Source organism: Notolepis coatsorum (genome assembly GCF_963971535.1).
Source record: "Notolepis coatsorum genome assembly, chromosome: 10".
Classification (NCBI taxonomy): domain Eukaryota; kingdom Metazoa; phylum Chordata; class Actinopteri; order Aulopiformes; family Paralepididae; genus Notolepis; species Notolepis coatsorum.
Genome location: NC_140174.1, coordinates 115,544,591 through 115,563,597, shown reverse-complemented (window position 1 = coordinate 115,563,597; position 19,007 = coordinate 115,544,591). Strand labels below are relative to the sequence as shown.

Sequence of the window (19,007 nt, the reverse complement as noted above, 5' to 3'; positions counted from 1 at the left end):
CAAACCCAGGATGTTGTGATTATTATGGTATGCGCCTGAGCGTGGTGAGCCCCCGGGGACGCCCCCCCCCCCACCCCCACCCAGATGGCGGCCGTTAGTCCCATTTGGTACACAGCCTCTTGCCACATTATGCTATGAAATAGGCTGTTCATATACTGTATCTGTTCATATATCACACATTGCTTTGTTTTTGTCATCGTTGCTGTGTTGGTATTTCCTGCAAGTCGCCCCCTGGAAAGGTTGCATTAATGAAAGTTAAGATATTCCTTTATTGATCCCCTTGGGGAGAATCTGTCAGCATGGGGGAGGGGAGGTACAGGTATGGGCATGGCAATAGAAGAAGACAAATACAGGCAATACAATTATAGTACAGTAGAAAAGACTTTTTTTTATTTACGAGTAAAAGTTCATTTGTGTCGGGGGGGGGGGGGGGGGGGGGGGTTGGTCGGGGGGGGGGACCCCTCTATTGAGAAATAGAGAAATACACGCAGGAATATATATTATGAGAAATACACAGGAATATATCTTCTGAGAAATACACAGGAATATATATTCTGAGAAATACACGCAGGAATATATATTATTCTGAGAAATAAATTGTTACGTACCCCAGTAAGAAGACTCAACACAAGGCCACAGACAGGGTAGGTGAGGGTGCAGTGACACAAAACCCAGGAAACAATTTGCAAAACAATAGTATTTATTTATAAAACATAGCAACACAGAGATCAAGGAGGACTACCAGTGGCACCAAATGAAATATAAAAGGAAATTAAATCCCACCCCCCCTTACAGGCGCTGACGCCCAAAAGTACAGGTGGCGGTGCTCACTCTAAGGCTGGTGTCTTTAAAATCAGGTCACCTACGTGATGCAAAATGTAGACCCCAGGGTATCTTCCTGTCCTCAATTGTCCCTGTGTGCGAAACAAAAGATTAATACAAAAGAAAGACAATCACCATAGGCTGGGTGACACAAAAAAGAGAAACAAGTATACACAGGTTAGGGTTAACAGAAATGTACACAAACTATAAAGACTCCTAAACACGATGCAATGAATCAGAGCTTCAGGTACCAGCTCTACACCAAATACACAACAATGTTTCCTATGCTAACAATAATGAACCGGAGCTTTCACCCGCTCTGGTACCAAAAAGATACCTAAGAACTCAAACAGAGCTTTAACCAGCTCTGGTACAAAAAGCACCCTAAAGAGCCACCGCTCTAATTACAAACGGATACAAAGAGCTCTCCCACAAAGACACATAGAATAGTTACCACAACCATGAACCAGAGAGCTATCTAACACTGCACACAATATGAAGGGGTGTGGAGCTTGATTGCTTGACGAGCCTCAGCTGCTGCTGCACTGGGGTGAGTTGCTGATTGACCATCTGCTGCTGGAACTGAGACACCTGAGAATGGGGATATGTAGACACAAGAGGGAGACAAGACAACAACAAACAAAACATGCCTATATATATACAACAGATACTATATATTACTCCCTCTATATACATACATAAGGACAGGGTCCGTAACACCCCCCCCCCCCCATAAAGAGTCAGCCCATGGCTGGCGACAACACAACAATCCAAGCCCCCCCATTTGTCTCAAAGAACACACATCATAACACCAAAAACGATCCACCACTGCCATCAACCAACCAGACCATCACCTTCTGCTTCCCCATACCTCTCTTGGTAGCACTGACATGATGACACTACATGCCCAGGGGCACAGCATTCCCAACATCAACAGTAAAAGCTTTAAGACCGTGGTCTGAGAAGGCACCTCACAAAAAAAACAGAGGGACGGTCCATGGTTAAAATGCACAGTTAGATTGCTGCTATTTTTTTTCTTTACAAACAAAAACACAACACAAAACACATCTTGAGAAAGTTTGCACAGAACTGTACAAACTGCAGTGTCTTAACACGTTGAGCAGCAGAGAGACCCCCTCCGAGACACTATTAGCCTCATGCAGCCGCTTACCAAGCCTGCACACACAAGACAACAAACCTCTCACCTGAGGTCTGTTGAGAAGAGTCTCTCCCATCAGCTGCCTCCTTAACACTTTCAGAGCCGGCCGTGTTTTCCTTTTTACCCCCTTGAATGCCCATCATCCACTTCAATGTTAGCGTTAATATCGCCTAATCTATGTTTTAAATTATGGCTATGTGTCTAATCTGCCCGTCGCTTATCAATGGCTCATTTTCCAGTCAACATTGTCGAAGCGGATTGTTTTTTTATCTGTTCATTTCCATTTTATAGCATTTTGAAAAGCCCTCATTTTCAAGGAAAATAAAAAGATTCCGTGATAAACGCCCTGTACTGGAATATTCTAGAACATTGTCATTTTTCGGCCTATTTATGAATCGTTTTCAAATAAACGCTAGATTATCGATAGTATATGTGTACGTATGCACTAGTGTTGTCATGATACTGGAATTTTGACTTCGATACGATACCTTGAAAAGTATCGATACTTCGACACCATTTCGATACCAAAAAAAAAAATAATAATAATTATTATATATATATATATTTTTTTTAAACAAATTTAGCTTTTGTTGCTGGTTGATTCTCCTCAGCTTCTCTCTGGTACTATAAGAGAAGAATAGAAAAAGAAAGCAATACGCTTGGACCAGCACTCACATATTTTGGTATATTTAATGGCAGCCTGAAACAAACATGTTTCGGAACAATTATGTTCCTTCCTCAGTGTTGATGGCTAGCAAATGTTCTCACCGACAATATTGTTTTTATACCAAGAAAAGCAGGAAGTGACATCATCCACAGGTGTGTTGAGAATTGCTATAAGGTCTAATTTGACCCAGGAAGTACTTTGATGTCAAGAGTCCATTCTTAAGTCGAAATTACCTAAATATACAAATAAAAAATGTAGATCTAAATGTAGATAATAGATACATAAACATAAAATTGTTATACTAGAAACAAAACCAAAATTAACATCTAGTATGTATGGCTAGATAGGTACATTCTAATGCCTTATTCATTTTAAATATAAACAATAAACATTAAACAAGAACCCTAGGGTAAATAAGTCCGCCCTTTGGCGTACAGTCAAACTCTTTTTTTGAGCCTCGTAATAAAGAGGAAAACCGATGAAAAAACGAAAGACAAAATTACCACAATATACAGATGGTAAATGTAGATATAAGATTACAATTTTAATTGTTGTTATACTGGAAACAAAAAACATAAATCAAAATAGCAATAACATCTAGTATGTATGGCTAGATAGATACACTCTAATGCCTTATTCATTTTATATAAATAAACCATAAACAATAAAAAGTAAACAAGAAACCCATTGGGTAAATAAGTCTGCCATTATGTATGGCTAGATAGATACACTCTAATGCCTTATTCATTTTATATAAATAAACAATAAACAATAAAAAGTAAACCAGAAACCCTTGGGTAAATAAGTCCGCCATTATGTATGGCTAGATAGATACACTCTAATGCCTTATTCATTTTATATAAATAAACAATAAACAATAAAAACCCTTGGGTAAATAAGTCCGCCATTAGGCGTAAATTCAAACTCTTTTTTTGAGCCTCGTAATAAAGCGGAAAAAAAGTAAAATAAGGAAAAAACTACACCTGTTCGGTGTGTCTGAAGGTTGTTAGACTTACTAATGGCTCTTTAAAATAGATCTATAGTCTAATCATTAATACTCCCTTGTATACTTAGATACCTGTTGCTTAAAATAAACTTATTTGTTGGGCTAAATTGATCTTACTCGTATTTACTGAACCCGGCATACTTCTTTCTAAGGATACTAAAACTAATAATCGGCCTTAATGGGAAAAGTAATTAAAGGAAGCAGGTCAACAAGTTCTCTTCATTCATACCTCTTGGTTCTATACAGTTAAAGAGGTGAATAAAATAACATTCCCTTTGCAAAAGTAGCTTATGTCTGTCACCTCCCCTGGCGGGCCTATGAACTAACTCTAGACCCATATAACGGAGATCTTTGACAGCATGCTTGCAAGTATTGAAGTGTCTAGCTACCGCCGATTTGACATCTGAATTTCTGATTGAACACTTATGTTCACTGATTCTTAATTTGAATGGTCTCGTTGTTTTGCCCACATATGAAAAATCACAAGGACATTTCAGCAGGTACACTATGTTGGAGGAATTGCAGGTAATACGCCCTTTGACCGATAACCGTTTGCCTGTTTTTGGGTGTGTATAACTTTTGTCTTTGATCATCCCTTGGCAATGTACACAAGATTGACAGGGAAAGTTCCCATCTGGGATGTTAGACATAAAGTGAGAAGAGAAGATAAATATAACACTTTTAAAACCCTTTGTTTATCTTTAGATTGCACATTTAAAAATAACTGTTCATCTCACTTCAATCATTTTTATTGCAGATGCAGAACATGGTATTTTCTCAAGCAGACAGATGTAAACACTGTAATCTGTGTTGCATGTACCTGACAAACTGAACTGTTTGTATTACAGTTAGTAACCGTTTCGATTTTTATTTAGAGAGAGAGAGAGGAAGAGGGAGGGAGAGAGAGAGAGAGGGAGAGAGAGGGAGAGAGAGGGAGAGAGACTATGCTCGGAGCATTTAGTAACGTTACATTTTCAACAAGATTGCTGCTATTTAAACACTTCATGGAAACGGGGTAACGTTAACCTTATGTCGACTGTAGTATTGTATGACCTCGACATAACGCTTAAACCTTAACGTTACTCCGTTTCCATGCAGTAATTATAATGGTGGCCAGCTAAGCTAACGGAGCTAACGTTAGCTGTAACTGTAACGTTACTAACAACGAATCAGCTGTTGATATTATGCGCCATCAGTATCATGTATTAAACTAGAGTTAATGGTTTAATGCTTCAGTCACAGTGACGTTGAAAGAGCAGCTGTCACGAACCTCTTTCATTTCTTTATGGAGATCCGCGTTGGCACTGCTCTGTAACACCGCTTGCAAATAGCATTGGGGCATCTTTAACTTGTCCTTCGTTGTTTACTTCAAACCCGAAGTACCTCCAAACAGCACTTTTCTTTATCCACAAGCACAAGTTGCGGATGCTCTGCATTTGCCATCTTTAGCTAAAATGTTTGTTTACAAACTGAAGACTGCTCTGTGAGGGGGAGGGCTGGAGCAGGCGGAGGGGCCTTAGTTCCTGATCGCTCGCACAGCCACACACACATAAGGGAAAAGCTTATATCTCCGTGAAAACAGGTCTGATTATCCTAAGACTGGTAAAATAGATTCCTTACCTGAGATCAGATGGTATCCAAAAAGATTATTCCAATTCCTGATCGCCATTCCAAAAATCGATCCTTTTATTGATCCAATGCTATATACTGTAAACACATATTACAGCTGTTCTGAAGCTCCACAATGAATCCGATCGGCTCTGGGTACATGCGTGAGAAGTAAAATGTGGATTCCGGATTTTTTTTTCTCCATTTTCATTGAGTCCATTCCAAAAGGGTGCATTACCATCTGGGAGACGATAGGGGGTGCTTTTTTCACATCTGAGCTCCTGATGGGGCTGGTTTCCCAACGGTAGACTCGGTTGATGAAATATGAATTCAGATCGCTAATAAAAAAATAAAACGATATTTGTCGTCGTGGGCATTTAGGGGGCGGGCTGATAACACGTGTTATGTCGTCCGTGGCATCCAAAGTGTTAACAGCCTCAAAGGGCTTCTCATTGACCGAACATTACTCACAACAGAATGTACCACTCCCTTGCTTCCAGCTACCCCCGGAGCAGGAGCAGTAATAGAACATGTGGCCAAACCAGCGTCTCTATTCTGGGCAACTACCAGCTTACCACGAGTCCTGGGTAACCGTGTTGCCTCAGAGGCAAGTGTACCCCGCTGAAGCGTCACCTGGTCACTCGTCACAACTGTAGGTTGAGCACGGGTGATTACACAAACAGGCACCACATCAGGGAGCAATGGAGCCAACACATTATGGTGCAAAATAGTAGGGTGATCCAACATTTCAAAACTCAGTATGAGAAGGTATTAGGTATGATAAGGTATGAGAAGGTATTAGTAGGTATGAGAAGGTATTAGTAGGTATGAGAAGGTATGAGAAGGTATTAGTAGGTAATTATGAGAAGGTATTAGTAGGTATGATAAGGTATTAGTAGGTATGAGAAGATACGAGAAGGTATTAGTAGGTATGAGAAGGTATGATGAGGTATGAGAAGGTATTAGTAGGTATGAGAAGGTATTAGTAGGTATGAGAAGGTAACAGATGGTATGAGAAGGTATGATGAGGTATGAGTAGGTATGAGAAGGTATGAGTAGGTATGAGAAGGTATTAGTAGGTATGATAAGGTATTAGTAGGTATGATAAGGTATGAGAAGGTATTAGTAGGTATTAGTCAGGGATGCATTGATATGAAAATTTGCCACCGATACCGATACCGATTGTTCAACTAACACAATCGGCCGAAACCGATATTTGTGGCAATTTTTTTTTTTTTTGTCTTTTTTTTTCTTTTTTTTATGAAACTACTGTATATTTGTGTTACAAATTGTGCTCACCGATATGAACATAGGCCTCTTTACTTACTTAAAAAAAGGAAACATCAAGAAATAGCACTATCTCTCTCCCAGTATGGTCTGCCGGGCTGCAGCTAGATACTAGTTCTCCCAGTATGGTCTACCGGGCTGCAGCTGGATACTATTGTCTCAACCAGAGCTCTCAACCAATGAAATTTTGATTGACAGTCGATTCTGCCAATTACGTCGCACCCGCCTCTGCTGTTACCACCAATCGGCAAGCGGGTATACATTTTTTACTTCCGCTTTTGTCCGCCATTGATTTTGACGAGAGGTTTTCTACAACAACAACAACAACGTTAGTTGCGGCCGACGTTTAGCTTTTAGCTCCGCAGGATGACTTAAACGAGGCATAATGATTTTACTGCAACGAATGTTATAATAAAACAAAGCCTTTCTATACATGTGTCTGATTGAAAACTTTATTAACAGATTGCAGAATGGGTTAAACTCAGGGCTCTATGAGCAACGGAAGGAACTGAGCTAGTATGAACTAATGCTTGCTACGTTCGGGTAAATAATATGCTGATGTTATTGAACGTGTAACACTAACTATATAACGTTAATGCCACAAAACGAATGCATTTGTTAATCATAAGTAGTAACTTTGATGCAGTAGCTTGTGTGTGTGTGGGCCGGGGGCGGCGTTGTGCAGGTCGCGACGCGACTGAACTTTTTTTGGCCTTTTGACGCGACACAAATTGATGGATATTTATCGGCTACTGCCATCGGCACATTTGAGCTTATCGGCCGATAGGCCGATTGCAGTCAACAAGGCACTTATCGGCCGATACCGATACCCGACCGATACATCGGTGCACCCCTAGTATTAGTAGGTATGATAAGGTATTAGTAGGTATGAGAAGGTATGATGAGCTATGAGAAGGTATTAGTAGGTATGAGAAGGTATTAGTAGGTATGAGAAGGTAACAGATGGTATGAGAAGGTATGATGAGGTATGAGTAGGTATGAGAAGGTATTAGTAGGTATGATAAGGTATTAGTAGGTATGATAAGGTATGAGAAGGTATTAGTAGGTATGAGAAGGTATTAGTAGGTATGAGAATATATGAGAAGATATGAGAAGGTATGAGAAGGTATTAGTAGGTATGAGAAGGTATTAGTAGGTATGAGAAGGTATGAGAAGGTATGACATTTACATTTACATTTAGTCATTTAGCTGACGCTTTTATCCAAAGCGACTTACAAGTTCTGTACGACAAGCCATCAGGAAGAGCACAACTCTATCAGCTGAGTAACAATGTTCATCAAAGTGTTGAGTGCTACAGTGTAGGTTAGTTTATTAGGACAAGTGCATGACAGTATGGTTAGTTAGGGTTAGATTTTTTTTTTTTTTTTTTTTAATTCAGATAATGGTTGAAGAAGTGAGTCTTTAGTCGACGGCGAAAGATTGGACGTGTTTCGGCTGTCCTAACTGGGGTGGGTAGTTCATTCCACCATTGTGGGGCAAGGACTGAGAATAGGCGACTTCTCTTTGATGACCCTCCCGGAGCTTGGATAGGAGTAGGTCTGAGGCGGCCAGAAGATGCAGAGCGTAGGGGTCTTGAGGGTGTGTAGTTAGAGACCATTGACCGGAGGTAGGCGGGAGCAGTTCCCTTTGCCGCACGGTATGCTAGGTCAAGGGCCTTGAAGCGGATTCGTGCAGCAATGGGGAGCCAGTGCAGGTCCCTAAGAAGTGGGGTGACATGGGCCGACTTCGGTAGGTTTGAGATCAGGCGGGCCGCTGCGTTCTGAATGAGTTGAAGAGGCTTAGTGGCAGTGGCCGGGAGGCCAGCGAGCAGTGCGTTGCAGTAGTCGAGGCGGGAGATGACTGTTGATTGGACGAGGAGTTGGGTGGCTTCTTTTGTCAGGAAGGGGCGTATCCTTCTGACGTTGCTCAGGAGGAATCGGCAGGTTCTGGTTGTCGCTGCGATGTGAGCAGAGAAGTTCAACTGGTCGTCGAGGACAACACCAAGGTTCTTGGCGGTCGGGGACGCGGTCACAGCTGCATTCTCGACTGTGATGGAAAGGTCGGTCAGGGGGGAGGATTTGGCCGGCAGGTGGAGCAATTCTGTTTTGCTTAGGTTCAGTTTGAGGTGGTTGGTCGTCATCCAGGCGGAGATGTCGGACAGACAGGCCGAGATCCGCTCAGAGACGTGGATATCTGAGGGAGGGAAGGAGAGGAAGAGTTGAGTATCGTCGGCATAACAGTGGTAGGAGAAGCCATGAGACGTGATAATGTTACCCAGTGATTTAGTGTAGAGGGAGAAGAGAAGGGGTCCTAAAACCGAGCCCTGGGGGACACCCGTCCGCAGGGGGCGGGTGGCCGACAGGGTCCCTCTCCATGACACTTGGTAGGAGCGGTCATTGAGGTATGATGACAACCATGTCAGCGCAGAGCCAGCCACTCCCATTCCTGCGAGGGCCGCGAGGAGGATCTGGTGGTTGACTGTGTCGAAGGCTGCAGATAGATCTAGGAGAATCAGGACAGAGGAGAGGCCTTTCGCTTTTGCTAAGTGAAGTGCCTCTGTGACCGCAATGAGGGCTGTCTCTATGAGAAGGTATTAGTAGGTATGAGAAGGTATTAGTAGGTATGAGAAGGTATGAGAAGGTATGAGAAGGTATGAGAAGGTATGAGAAGGTATGAGAAGGTATTAGTAGGTATGAGAAGGTATGAGAAGGTATTAGTAGGTATGAGTAGGTATTAGAAGGTATGAGAAGGTGGTTTGGGTGTATTTGTTTAACATTTCTGTTCAAGATTGTTAAGTGAAAAATTCAATAAATATAGATAAATAACATGAATGATATATGTGTTTGTCCGCAGTGAACACGTACAGTGGCGAGGAGCTGATCTGCTACAACCAGTGGTCTGTGTTCGTGGTCGGAGCCGGAGGCTTCGGGGGCAAGAGAACCTCTGAGAAAGCCAAGGTCATTGCTCACTAACCATCAGTAGAACCTGTGAGAAAGCCAAGGTCATTGCTCACTAACCATCAGTAGAACCTGTGAGAAAGCCAAGGTCATTGCTCACTAACCATCAGTTGAATAAGTAGCAGAGGCTAGAACAGAGACTAGAGCAGAGGAGCATGATGCAGAATGGCATCGATATGGTATGAAAACAGCTTATTATGCGATTGGTTTTAATGTACCGGTCATATTGTCTGCATTTGACTGCTATGGGAGATCACCCACAAGGTAGCCAGGACTGGCCCACCCACACCAACATGGCAAACCAACTAGGGGCACGATTCACAGGCAATATTATTTTGTATGCAATATAGACGAGTAATTTTGCTGATAATTATGAACTGTAATCTTTCATATCTTTTCTTCCTCTCAGCCATATAGATTTCTTACCAAGTCCTCCATCCCGGACTGAAAGCAATATAGCCCATTTATCACTGCCTTCAGAAAGGTCATGTTGGACGTATTGTTGGATAAACATGGCTGTGTTTCTTCTTATTCCTTCTCCAGGGCCTGGTGCCTCCTCCCAACAGACCTCCGGACGCCGTGGTGACTGACGCCACCACACAAGACCAGGTGAGGGGAGAGAGAGAGAGAGAGAGACCACACAAGACCAGGTGAGGGGAGAGAGAGAGAGAGAGAGAGGGAGAGAGACCACACAAGACCAGGTGAGGGGAGAGAGAGAGAGAGAGAGAGAGGGAGAGAGACCACACAAGACCAGGTGAGGGGAGAGAGAGAGAGAGAGAGAGAGGGAGAGAGACCACACAAGACCAGGTGAGGGGAGAGAGAGAGAGAGAGAGAGAGGGAGAGAGGCCACACAAGACCAGGTGAGGGGAGAGAGAGGGAGAGAGACCACACAAGACCAGGTGAGGGGAGAGAGAGAGAGAGAGAGGGAGAGAGACCACACAAGACCAGGTGAGGGGAGAGAGAGAGAGAGAGGGAGAGAGACCACACAAGACCAGGTGAGGGGAGAGAGAGAGAGAGAGAGAGAGAGAGAGAGAGAGAGAGAGAGAGAGGGAGAGAGACCACACAAGACCAGGTGAGGGGAGAGAGAGAGAGGGAGAGAGACCACACAAGACCAGGTGAGGGGAGAGAGGGAGGGGGGGAGAGAGAGACCACACAAGACCAGGTGAGGGGGGAGGGGGAGAGAGAGAGAGACCACACAAGACCAGGTGAGGGGAGAGAGGGAGAGAGACCACACAAGACCAGGTGAGGAGAGAGAGAGGGAGAGAGACCACACAAGACCAGGTGAGGGGAGAGAGGGAGGGGGGGAGAGAGAGAACACACAAGACCAGGTGAGGGGGGAGGGGGAGAGAGAGAGAGACCACACAAGACCAGGTGAGGGGGGAGGGGGGAGAGAGAGACCACACAAGACCAGGTGAGGGGAGAGAGAGAGAGGGAGAGAGGGAGAGAGACCACACAAGACCAGGGGAGAGAGAGAGAGGGAGAGAGACCACACAAGACCAGGTGAGGGGCGGAGGGAGAGAGAGAGACCACACAAGACCAGGTGAGGGGGGAGGGGGGGAGAGAGAGACCACACAAGACCAGGTGAGGGGCGGGGGGAGAGAGAGAGACCACACAAGACCAGGTGAGGGAGGGAGGGAGGGAGAGAGAGAGAGACCACACAAGACCAGGTGAGGGGAGAGAGAGGGAGAGAGACCACACAAGACCAGGGGAGGGGGAGAGAGAGACCACACAAGACCAGGGGAGGGGGAGAGAGAGACCACACAAGACCAGGTGAGGGGAGAGAGAGATAGGGAGAGAGACTACACAAGACCAGGTGGGGGGGGGGGGGAGAGAGAGAGACCACACAAGACCAGGTGAGGGGGGAGGGAGAGAGAGAGAGAGACCACGCCCAAGACCAGGTGAGGGGGGAGGGACAGAGAGAGAGAAACCACACAAGACCAGGTGAGGGGGAGAGAGAGAGAAACCACACAAGACCAGGTGAGAGGGGGAGAGGGAGGGGGAGAGGGAGGGACGGGGGGCAGAGGGGGGGAGAGAGAGAGAGACCACACAAGACCAGGTGAGAGAGAGACCACACAAGACCAGGTGAGAGAGAGACCACACAAGACCAGGTGAGAGAGAGACCACACAAGACCAGGTGAGAGAGAGACCACACAAGACCAGGTGAGGGGAGGGAGAGGGGGAGAGAGAGATGGATGGAGAGGGGGAGGGAGAGAGAGGGGGAGATAGGGCGAGAGGGAGCGGGAGCTTTATTGATCCCCTTGGGGAAATGTGGGCATCATAGCAGGAGGGGGAGGGGAGGTAGACATAAATATAGGCAATAGAATCTGAATCTAGGTTAGCGGAGTGGGTTAAAACGGGTTCCCGTGTAGTTTTAGAAAACTACACTCCCCACCGCATCACTTCACGAGACGACGACTCTTATTGTGGAGGCATCTGTTCCGTGGCCTTCGTGGTTATTTAACCCTTTCACTGCCACACTACAGAAGGTAACCCTTTACTATCACACTACAGACGGTTAACCATAGTAGTGTGGCAGTGAACGGGTTAATAGCATCGCAGATGGGTGTAGGAAAAGGTCCATGAATTAGATGTAGATCTGAATGCTCTCTGTTTCCTCTGTGCCTCCTCCAGGCAGCCCTGTATCGTCTGAGCGGAGACTGGAACCCTCTTCACATAGACCCCGGCTTCGCTGCCATGGGAGGTGAGCTTCTAGCGGAACTAGTGTGGGAGGAGCCCCGTGGATAGTGGGAGGAGCCCCGGGGGAGAGTGGGAGGAGACCCTGGGGATAGTGGGAGGAGCCCTGGGAGAGTAGGAGGAGCCCCTGGGGAGAGTGGGAGGAGCCCTGTGGAGAGTGGGAGGAGCCCCGGGGAGAGTGGGAGGAGCCCTGGGGAGAGTGGGAGGAGCCTAGGGGAGAGTGGGAGGAGCCTAGGGGAGAGTGGGAGGAGACCCAGGGGGTGGGAGGTGCCCCGGGGAGAGTAGGAGGAGCCCTGGGGAGAGTGGGAGGAGCCCTGGGGAGAGTGGGAGGAGCCCTGTGGTGGTGGGAGGAGCCCTGTGGAGAGTGGGCACTGGGAAGAGCCCCGGTGAGAGTGGGAGGATTAATGAATAATCTTTTGAGGGGAAAAGCAATACTTTTCTAAAAACACTGGATGTATTATTTTTTTTTGTTTTATTTTTTTATTATTTTTTAAACATAACATACAATTAGATATACAAGCATTAATTAACAGTACACATCCAATGAAATCACCATTTAAAGAAATTTAGCATACGAGATATACACCTAATACTTGCTATCTAATACCCTACATACATATGCTCTCGCTCGCTACCCCCCCCCCCCCCCCGGACCCCCACTTGGATAATCCATCCATTATCATTCACTCCTAACCAGGCACTACTATTCATATGCTAGCTTTTATTCTCTCCACCACTTCTAACCACATTGCAATTTTGGTTTCACTGACACCTAGAATTCTTGCTGTAGATATTTCTAGATAAATCACGTCGAGATATGTAAGAACCCAAACCTTCCGACACATTTTTTCCGGTTGAAACCATCTTGATGCTATTCGCTTTTTAGCCGCTGTGATACCAGATAAAACTAATCTCTTTAGCTGTATAGGTACTGCAAACTCAAAAACATCATTCAACATCAATACAGAGGGGTGTACAGGTATATTCAGAATTAAGAAATTTGATAATTGCTGGGACACTTCTTTCCAGAATATCTTAACTGGTGGGCAATCCCAGTACATGTGCATAAATGTACCCTCATCCCCATTTGTACATAAGGTGCATCTGGAGTCTTGTTTAAGTCCCATTCTGTTCAATCTTATAGGACAGTGGTTCCCAAACTGTGGTGCGCGCACCCCTTGTGGTGCGCGAGCTACCTCTAGGTGGTGCGTGACATGAAAAGGCTAATGGCGTTATTTTACTAATAAATATATAACTAATATACATTATTTCAAATGGGGATTTTCACTGTGTAAATCATGAAATTCAAGAAACCTTTTAATAAAAAACGTACGTTTTAATAATAATAATAAACAATGTCTCGGGCGAGGTGCGCTTCGTCTGTGCTGATGCGCTCCGCTCTGCCTGGAGTCTGTCTCCTCAGGTCTCCTATATGCGGGCTTAACAGCGGGCCGATGACAGTAGCGAGCGCGAGCCAGTGCGCGAGCCAGTGCATTAATAACTTCCTGCCAAAAGCGCGGGACCAGCGCAGGATTGTGGCACTTACAACATGCAGAGCTGGCTAAAAACAGGGAAACTGTCAGGTGAATCTAAAGTCAATAAAAGTAATGAAAGAGGACAGGAGGAATTGGATTGGAGGCGAGAGAAGCGGAGAGCAGTAGAGTGGAGACAGAGAGTGATGATGACAGCTGGAGCACAGACACAACACGCCGGCCGGCCCTCCACCAAGAAAACAGGGTAATAATGACAACGATGTGCGTTCTATAATTATGATATGTGTGTAGTGTTCTGATAACGACTATTGGTGAAGCGATGTCGAGATTCATTTGGTTTGGCAGCGAGAGCTAGATTTGCGAGAAGCATGCAGCCGCAGAGCAGACAGTTGTGCGCGCACAGTGCAATACTCCAATTCAGCCATTGGCAATTCTGCTGAGCTTCCCCAGACCGGGATGAGAGCGCCGCTGGCTCTGCGGCTCTGCAGTTGCATACTATTGGTATGTGCTTCGTTGGGACTGGGAGGCGGAGATATAATAGTCATCACGCAACGTTTATATTTCACGATAATGTTGCCGTCTCTCTGCCAAATTTCTCAGTTATTCGCTTGATATAATTAATACAAATGTCCAATATAACGGAATTCGTTAGCTCATAAAAATGTGAAAATATTTATCTTTTCTAAATAAATCAGATATCACGTTGGTATCTGATAACGGAACTCAAAGTGTGGAGACTATTCTTTGGATGGAGCGAGTACAGAATCACTCCCCGACTGCCATTGGAAGCGGACCCAGGCAGAGGCCGCTACAAAAGGGATATATAATAAAGGGATATATAATATATAATAAAGGGATATATAATATATCATATAATAAAGGGGGCGACAGTGGCTCAGGAGGTAGAGCAGTCGTCTGGCAATCCGGAGGTTCCCGGTTCGATTCCCGCTCCTCCCGGGCAGCGTGTTGATGTGTCCTTGAGCAAGACACTTAACCCCTAATTGCTCCTGATGAGCAGATTGGCACCTTGCATGGTCGCCTCTGCCGTCAGTGTATCAATGTGTGAGTGAACGGGTCAAATGTGAGGAACAAGTTGTAAAGTGCTTTGGATAAAAGCGTTATATAAAAAAGCAGCATTTACCATTTAAAGGGATATATAATATATAATAAAGGGATATATAATATATAATAAAGGGATATAATATATCATATATAATTAAGGGATATATAATAATAAAGGGATATATAAAAGGATATATAATATATAATGGGATATATAGGATATAATAAAGGGATATATAATAAAGGGATATATAATATATATTAAAGGGATATATAATATATAATAAAAGGATATATAATAACGGGATATATAATATATAATAAAGGGATATATAATATATAATAATGGGATATATATTATATAATAAATGGATATATAATAAAGGGATATATAATATATCATATAATAAAGGGATATATAATATATAATAATGGGATATATATTATATAATAAATGGATATATAATAAAGGGATATATAATATATAATAATGGGATATATAATATATAATAAATGGATATATAATAAAGGGATATATAATATATCATATAAAGGGATATATAATATATAATAAAGGGATATATAATATATAAGATACTCTAAAGACAGAGTTGTAATTGCACCTGCTGTCCTCCAGGGTTCCAGGCCCCCATCCTGCACGGTCTCTGCTCCTTCGGCTTCGCCGCCCGACACGTCCTGAAGCACTTCGCCGACAACGACCCGTCCAGATTAAGAGCCATCAAGGTCAGAGGTCAACACCTCAGTTAAAGCTGCTGCATGTGGTATTGTTTTTTATTTGTTAATTTCTATATTGGTCTACGAGGCTGCAGTGATTATATATTCAAGAAGATATTCCGTGTGCTACGTTCATCCATCTGCTTTTGTAGTCATTTTAATTCCACACTGTGTGTCTCCACTCGGTCTCCACGCCTCAGGTTCGCTTCCTGCAGCCAGTGCTGCCCGGTCAGGCCTTACAGACGGAGATGTGGCAGGAGGGAACCAGGATTCACATCCAGTGTAAAGTCAGTGATGCCTGTCGAGTCAAGTCAAGTCAGTTTTATTTGTATAGCACATTTCCAGGCAGCGGCAGCTGACACCAAAGTGCTTCACAAGCAAGTTGATAAAAACAAAATAGTGTGAGGCAAGGTATAAGATTAAAAGAAAGAAAAAAAAACATAGCAAAGCAATGAAAGCAACAAAAACAAAACAATATGGTGCAAGATATAGGATTAAAAACATAATAAAGCAATGAAAGTAATAAAAACTGGTAGGACACAGTAAAACAAAGAGGATAGATAGCCTGTTACTAAGACATGCAAGATGTGACGAGTACAATACATCCAGTGTAAAGTCAGTGATGCCTCTGTTACTAAGACATACAAGACGTGACGAGTACAATACATCCAGTGTAAAGTCAGTGATGCCTCTGTTACTAAGACATGCAAGACGTGACGAGTACAATACATCCAGTGTAAAGTCAGTGATGCCTCTGTTACTAAGACATACAAGACGTGACGAGTACAATACATCCAGTGTAAAGTCAGTGATGCCTCTGTTACTAAGACATGCAAGACGTGACGAGTACAATACATCCAGTGTAAAGTCAGTGATGCCTCTGTTACTAAGACATACAAGACGTGATGAGTACAATACATCCAGTGTAAAGTCAGTGATGCCTCTGTTACTAAGACATACAAGACGTGATGAGTACAATACATCCAGTGTAAAGTCACTTCTACACACACACACACACACACACATCATCGTTTCTGTTTAGTATTTCTCATGTGTATTCTTCTACAGCTTCATGTCATGTCAGTTCTCTCCAAACGAAGGCTGAAGCAGTGAGTGAGTGGATGGTCTCTTGTCTGCAGGTGAAGGAGACTGGTGCTGTGGTTCTGTCTGGAGCCTATGTGGACCTCCATGGAGCGCCAGGCGGGCCGGAGGAGAGCCTTGCTCAGGTACCTTCAAATCAGAGACGGAGCCCTATCTCCTAGTACTGACCGGCCCTATCTCCTAGTACTGACCGGCCCTATCTCCTAGTACTGACCGGCCCTATCTCCTAGTACTGACCGGCCCTATCTCCTAGTACTGACCGGCCCTATCTCCTAGTACTGACCGGCCCTATCTCCTAGTACTGACTGACCCTATCTCCTAGTACTTAATGGCCCTATCTCCTAGTACTGACTGACCCTATCTCCTAGTACTGACCGGCCCTATCTCCTAGTACTTAATGGCCCTATCTCCTAGTACTGACTGACCCTATCTCCTAGTACTGACCGGCCCTATCTCCTAGTACTGACTGACCCTATCTCCTAGTACTTAATGACCCTATCTCCTAGTACTGACCGGCCCTATCTCCTAGTACTGACCGGCCCTATCTCCTAGTACTGACCGGCCCTATCTCCTAGTACTGACCGGCCCTATCTCCTAGTACTGACCGGCCCTATCTCCTAGTACTGACCGGCCCTATCTCCTAGTACTGACCGGCCCTATCTCCTAGTACTGACCGACCCTATCTCCTAGTACTGACCGGCCCTATCTCCTAGTACTGACCGGCCCTATCTCCTAGTACTTAATGGCCCTATCTCCTAGTACTGACCGGCCCTATCTCCTAGTACTGACCGGCCCTATCTCCTAGTACTGACCGGCCCTATCTCCTAGTACTGACCGGCCCTATCTCCTAGTACTGACTGACCCTATCTCCTAGTACTGACCGGCCCTATCTCCTAGTACTGACCGACCCTATCTCCTAGTACTGACTGACCCTATCTCCTAGTACTGACTGACCCTATCTCCTAGTACTGACTGACCCTATCTCCTAGTACTTAATGGCCCTATCTCCTAGTACTGACCGGCCCTATCTCCTAGTACTGACCGGCCCTATCTCCTAGTACTGACCGGCCCTATCTCCTAGTACTGACCGGCCCTATCTCCTAGTACTGACTGACCCTATCTCCTAGTACTTAATGGCCCTATCTCCTAGTACTGACCGGCCCTATCTCCTAGTACTGACCGGCCCTATCTCCTAGTACTGACCGGCCCTATCTCCTAGTACTGACTGACCCTATCTCCTAGTACTGACTGACCCTATCTCCTAGTACTGACCGGCCCTATCTCCTAGTACTGACCGGCCCTATCTCCTAGTACTGACCGGCCCTATCTCCTAGTACTGACCGACCCTATCTCCTAGTACTGACCGACCCTATCTCCTAGTACTGACCGGCCCTATCTCCTAGTACTGACTGACCCTATCTCCTAGTACTTAATGGCCCTATCTCCTAGTACTTAATGACCCTATCTCCTAGTACTTAATGACCCTATCTCCTAGTACTTAATGACCTTATCTCCTAGTACTTAATGGCCCTATCTCCTAGTACTGACCGGCCCTATCTCCTAGTACTTAATGGCCCTATCTCCTAGTACTTAATGGCCCTATCTCCGAGTACTTAATGACCCTATCTCCTAGTACTTAATGACCTTATCTCCTAGTACTTAATGACCCTATCTCCTAGTACGAGATACAAGGGTTGGAAAGTAAACAATAGCAGCCAAATGGTAATTTGTGTATCTTGGGCTTCGTGAGGTAGAACCCTTTAGAACCTTTTCTACCAGACACAGACAGAAAACCAAGAGCCTATGTGGCTGAAAACAGGTCTGTCCATCCATCCACCTGTCAGTCCATCCATCCATCCATCCATCTGTCAGTCCATCCATCCATCCATACATCCATCCACATGTCAGTCCATCCATCCATCTGTCAGTCCATCCATCCACATGTCAGTCCATCCATCCACCTGTCAGTCCATCCATCCACCTGTCAGTCCATCCATCCATCCACATGTCAGTCCATCCATCCACCTGTCAGTCCATCCATCCACCTGTCAGTCCATCCATCCACCTGTTAGTCCATCCATCCACCTGTTAGTCCATCCACCTGTCACTCCATCCATCCACCTGTTAGTCCATCCATCCACCTGTTAGTCCATCCACCTGTCACTCCATCCATCCACCTGTTAGTCCATCCATCCATCCACCTGTCACTCCATCCATCCACCTGTCACTCCATCCATCCACCTGTTAGTCCATCCATCCACCTGTTAGTCCATCCACCTGTCACTCCATCCATCCACCTGTTAGTCCATCCATCCACCTGTTAGTCCATCCACCTGTCACTCCATCCATCCACCTGTTAGTCCATCCACCTGTCAGTCCATCCATCCATCCACCTGTCAGTCCATCCATCCATCCA

The 19,007-nt window shown here is 44.8% G+C and overlaps 1 protein-coding gene across 1 annotated transcript in view; it reads left to right on the top strand.

The window, feature by feature from the left end:
* The window catches only part of hsd17b4 (hydroxysteroid (17-beta) dehydrogenase 4), a 130,153-nt gene that overhangs the window by 101,999 nt on the left and 9,147 nt on the right, over nt 1–19,007 (top strand). The window contains exons 17-22 of the mRNA XM_084322353.1: nt 9,403–9,506; nt 10,050–10,115; nt 12,138–12,207; nt 15,393–15,499; nt 15,691–15,777; nt 16,630–16,716. Of these exons, the coding sequence (XP_084178479.1) occupies nt 9,403–9,506; nt 10,050–10,115; nt 12,138–12,207; nt 15,393–15,499; nt 15,691–15,777; nt 16,630–16,716 (521 nt within the window). The remainder of the gene's footprint in view (nt 1–9,402; nt 9,507–10,049; nt 10,116–12,137; nt 12,208–15,392; nt 15,500–15,690; nt 15,778–16,629; nt 16,717–19,007) is intronic.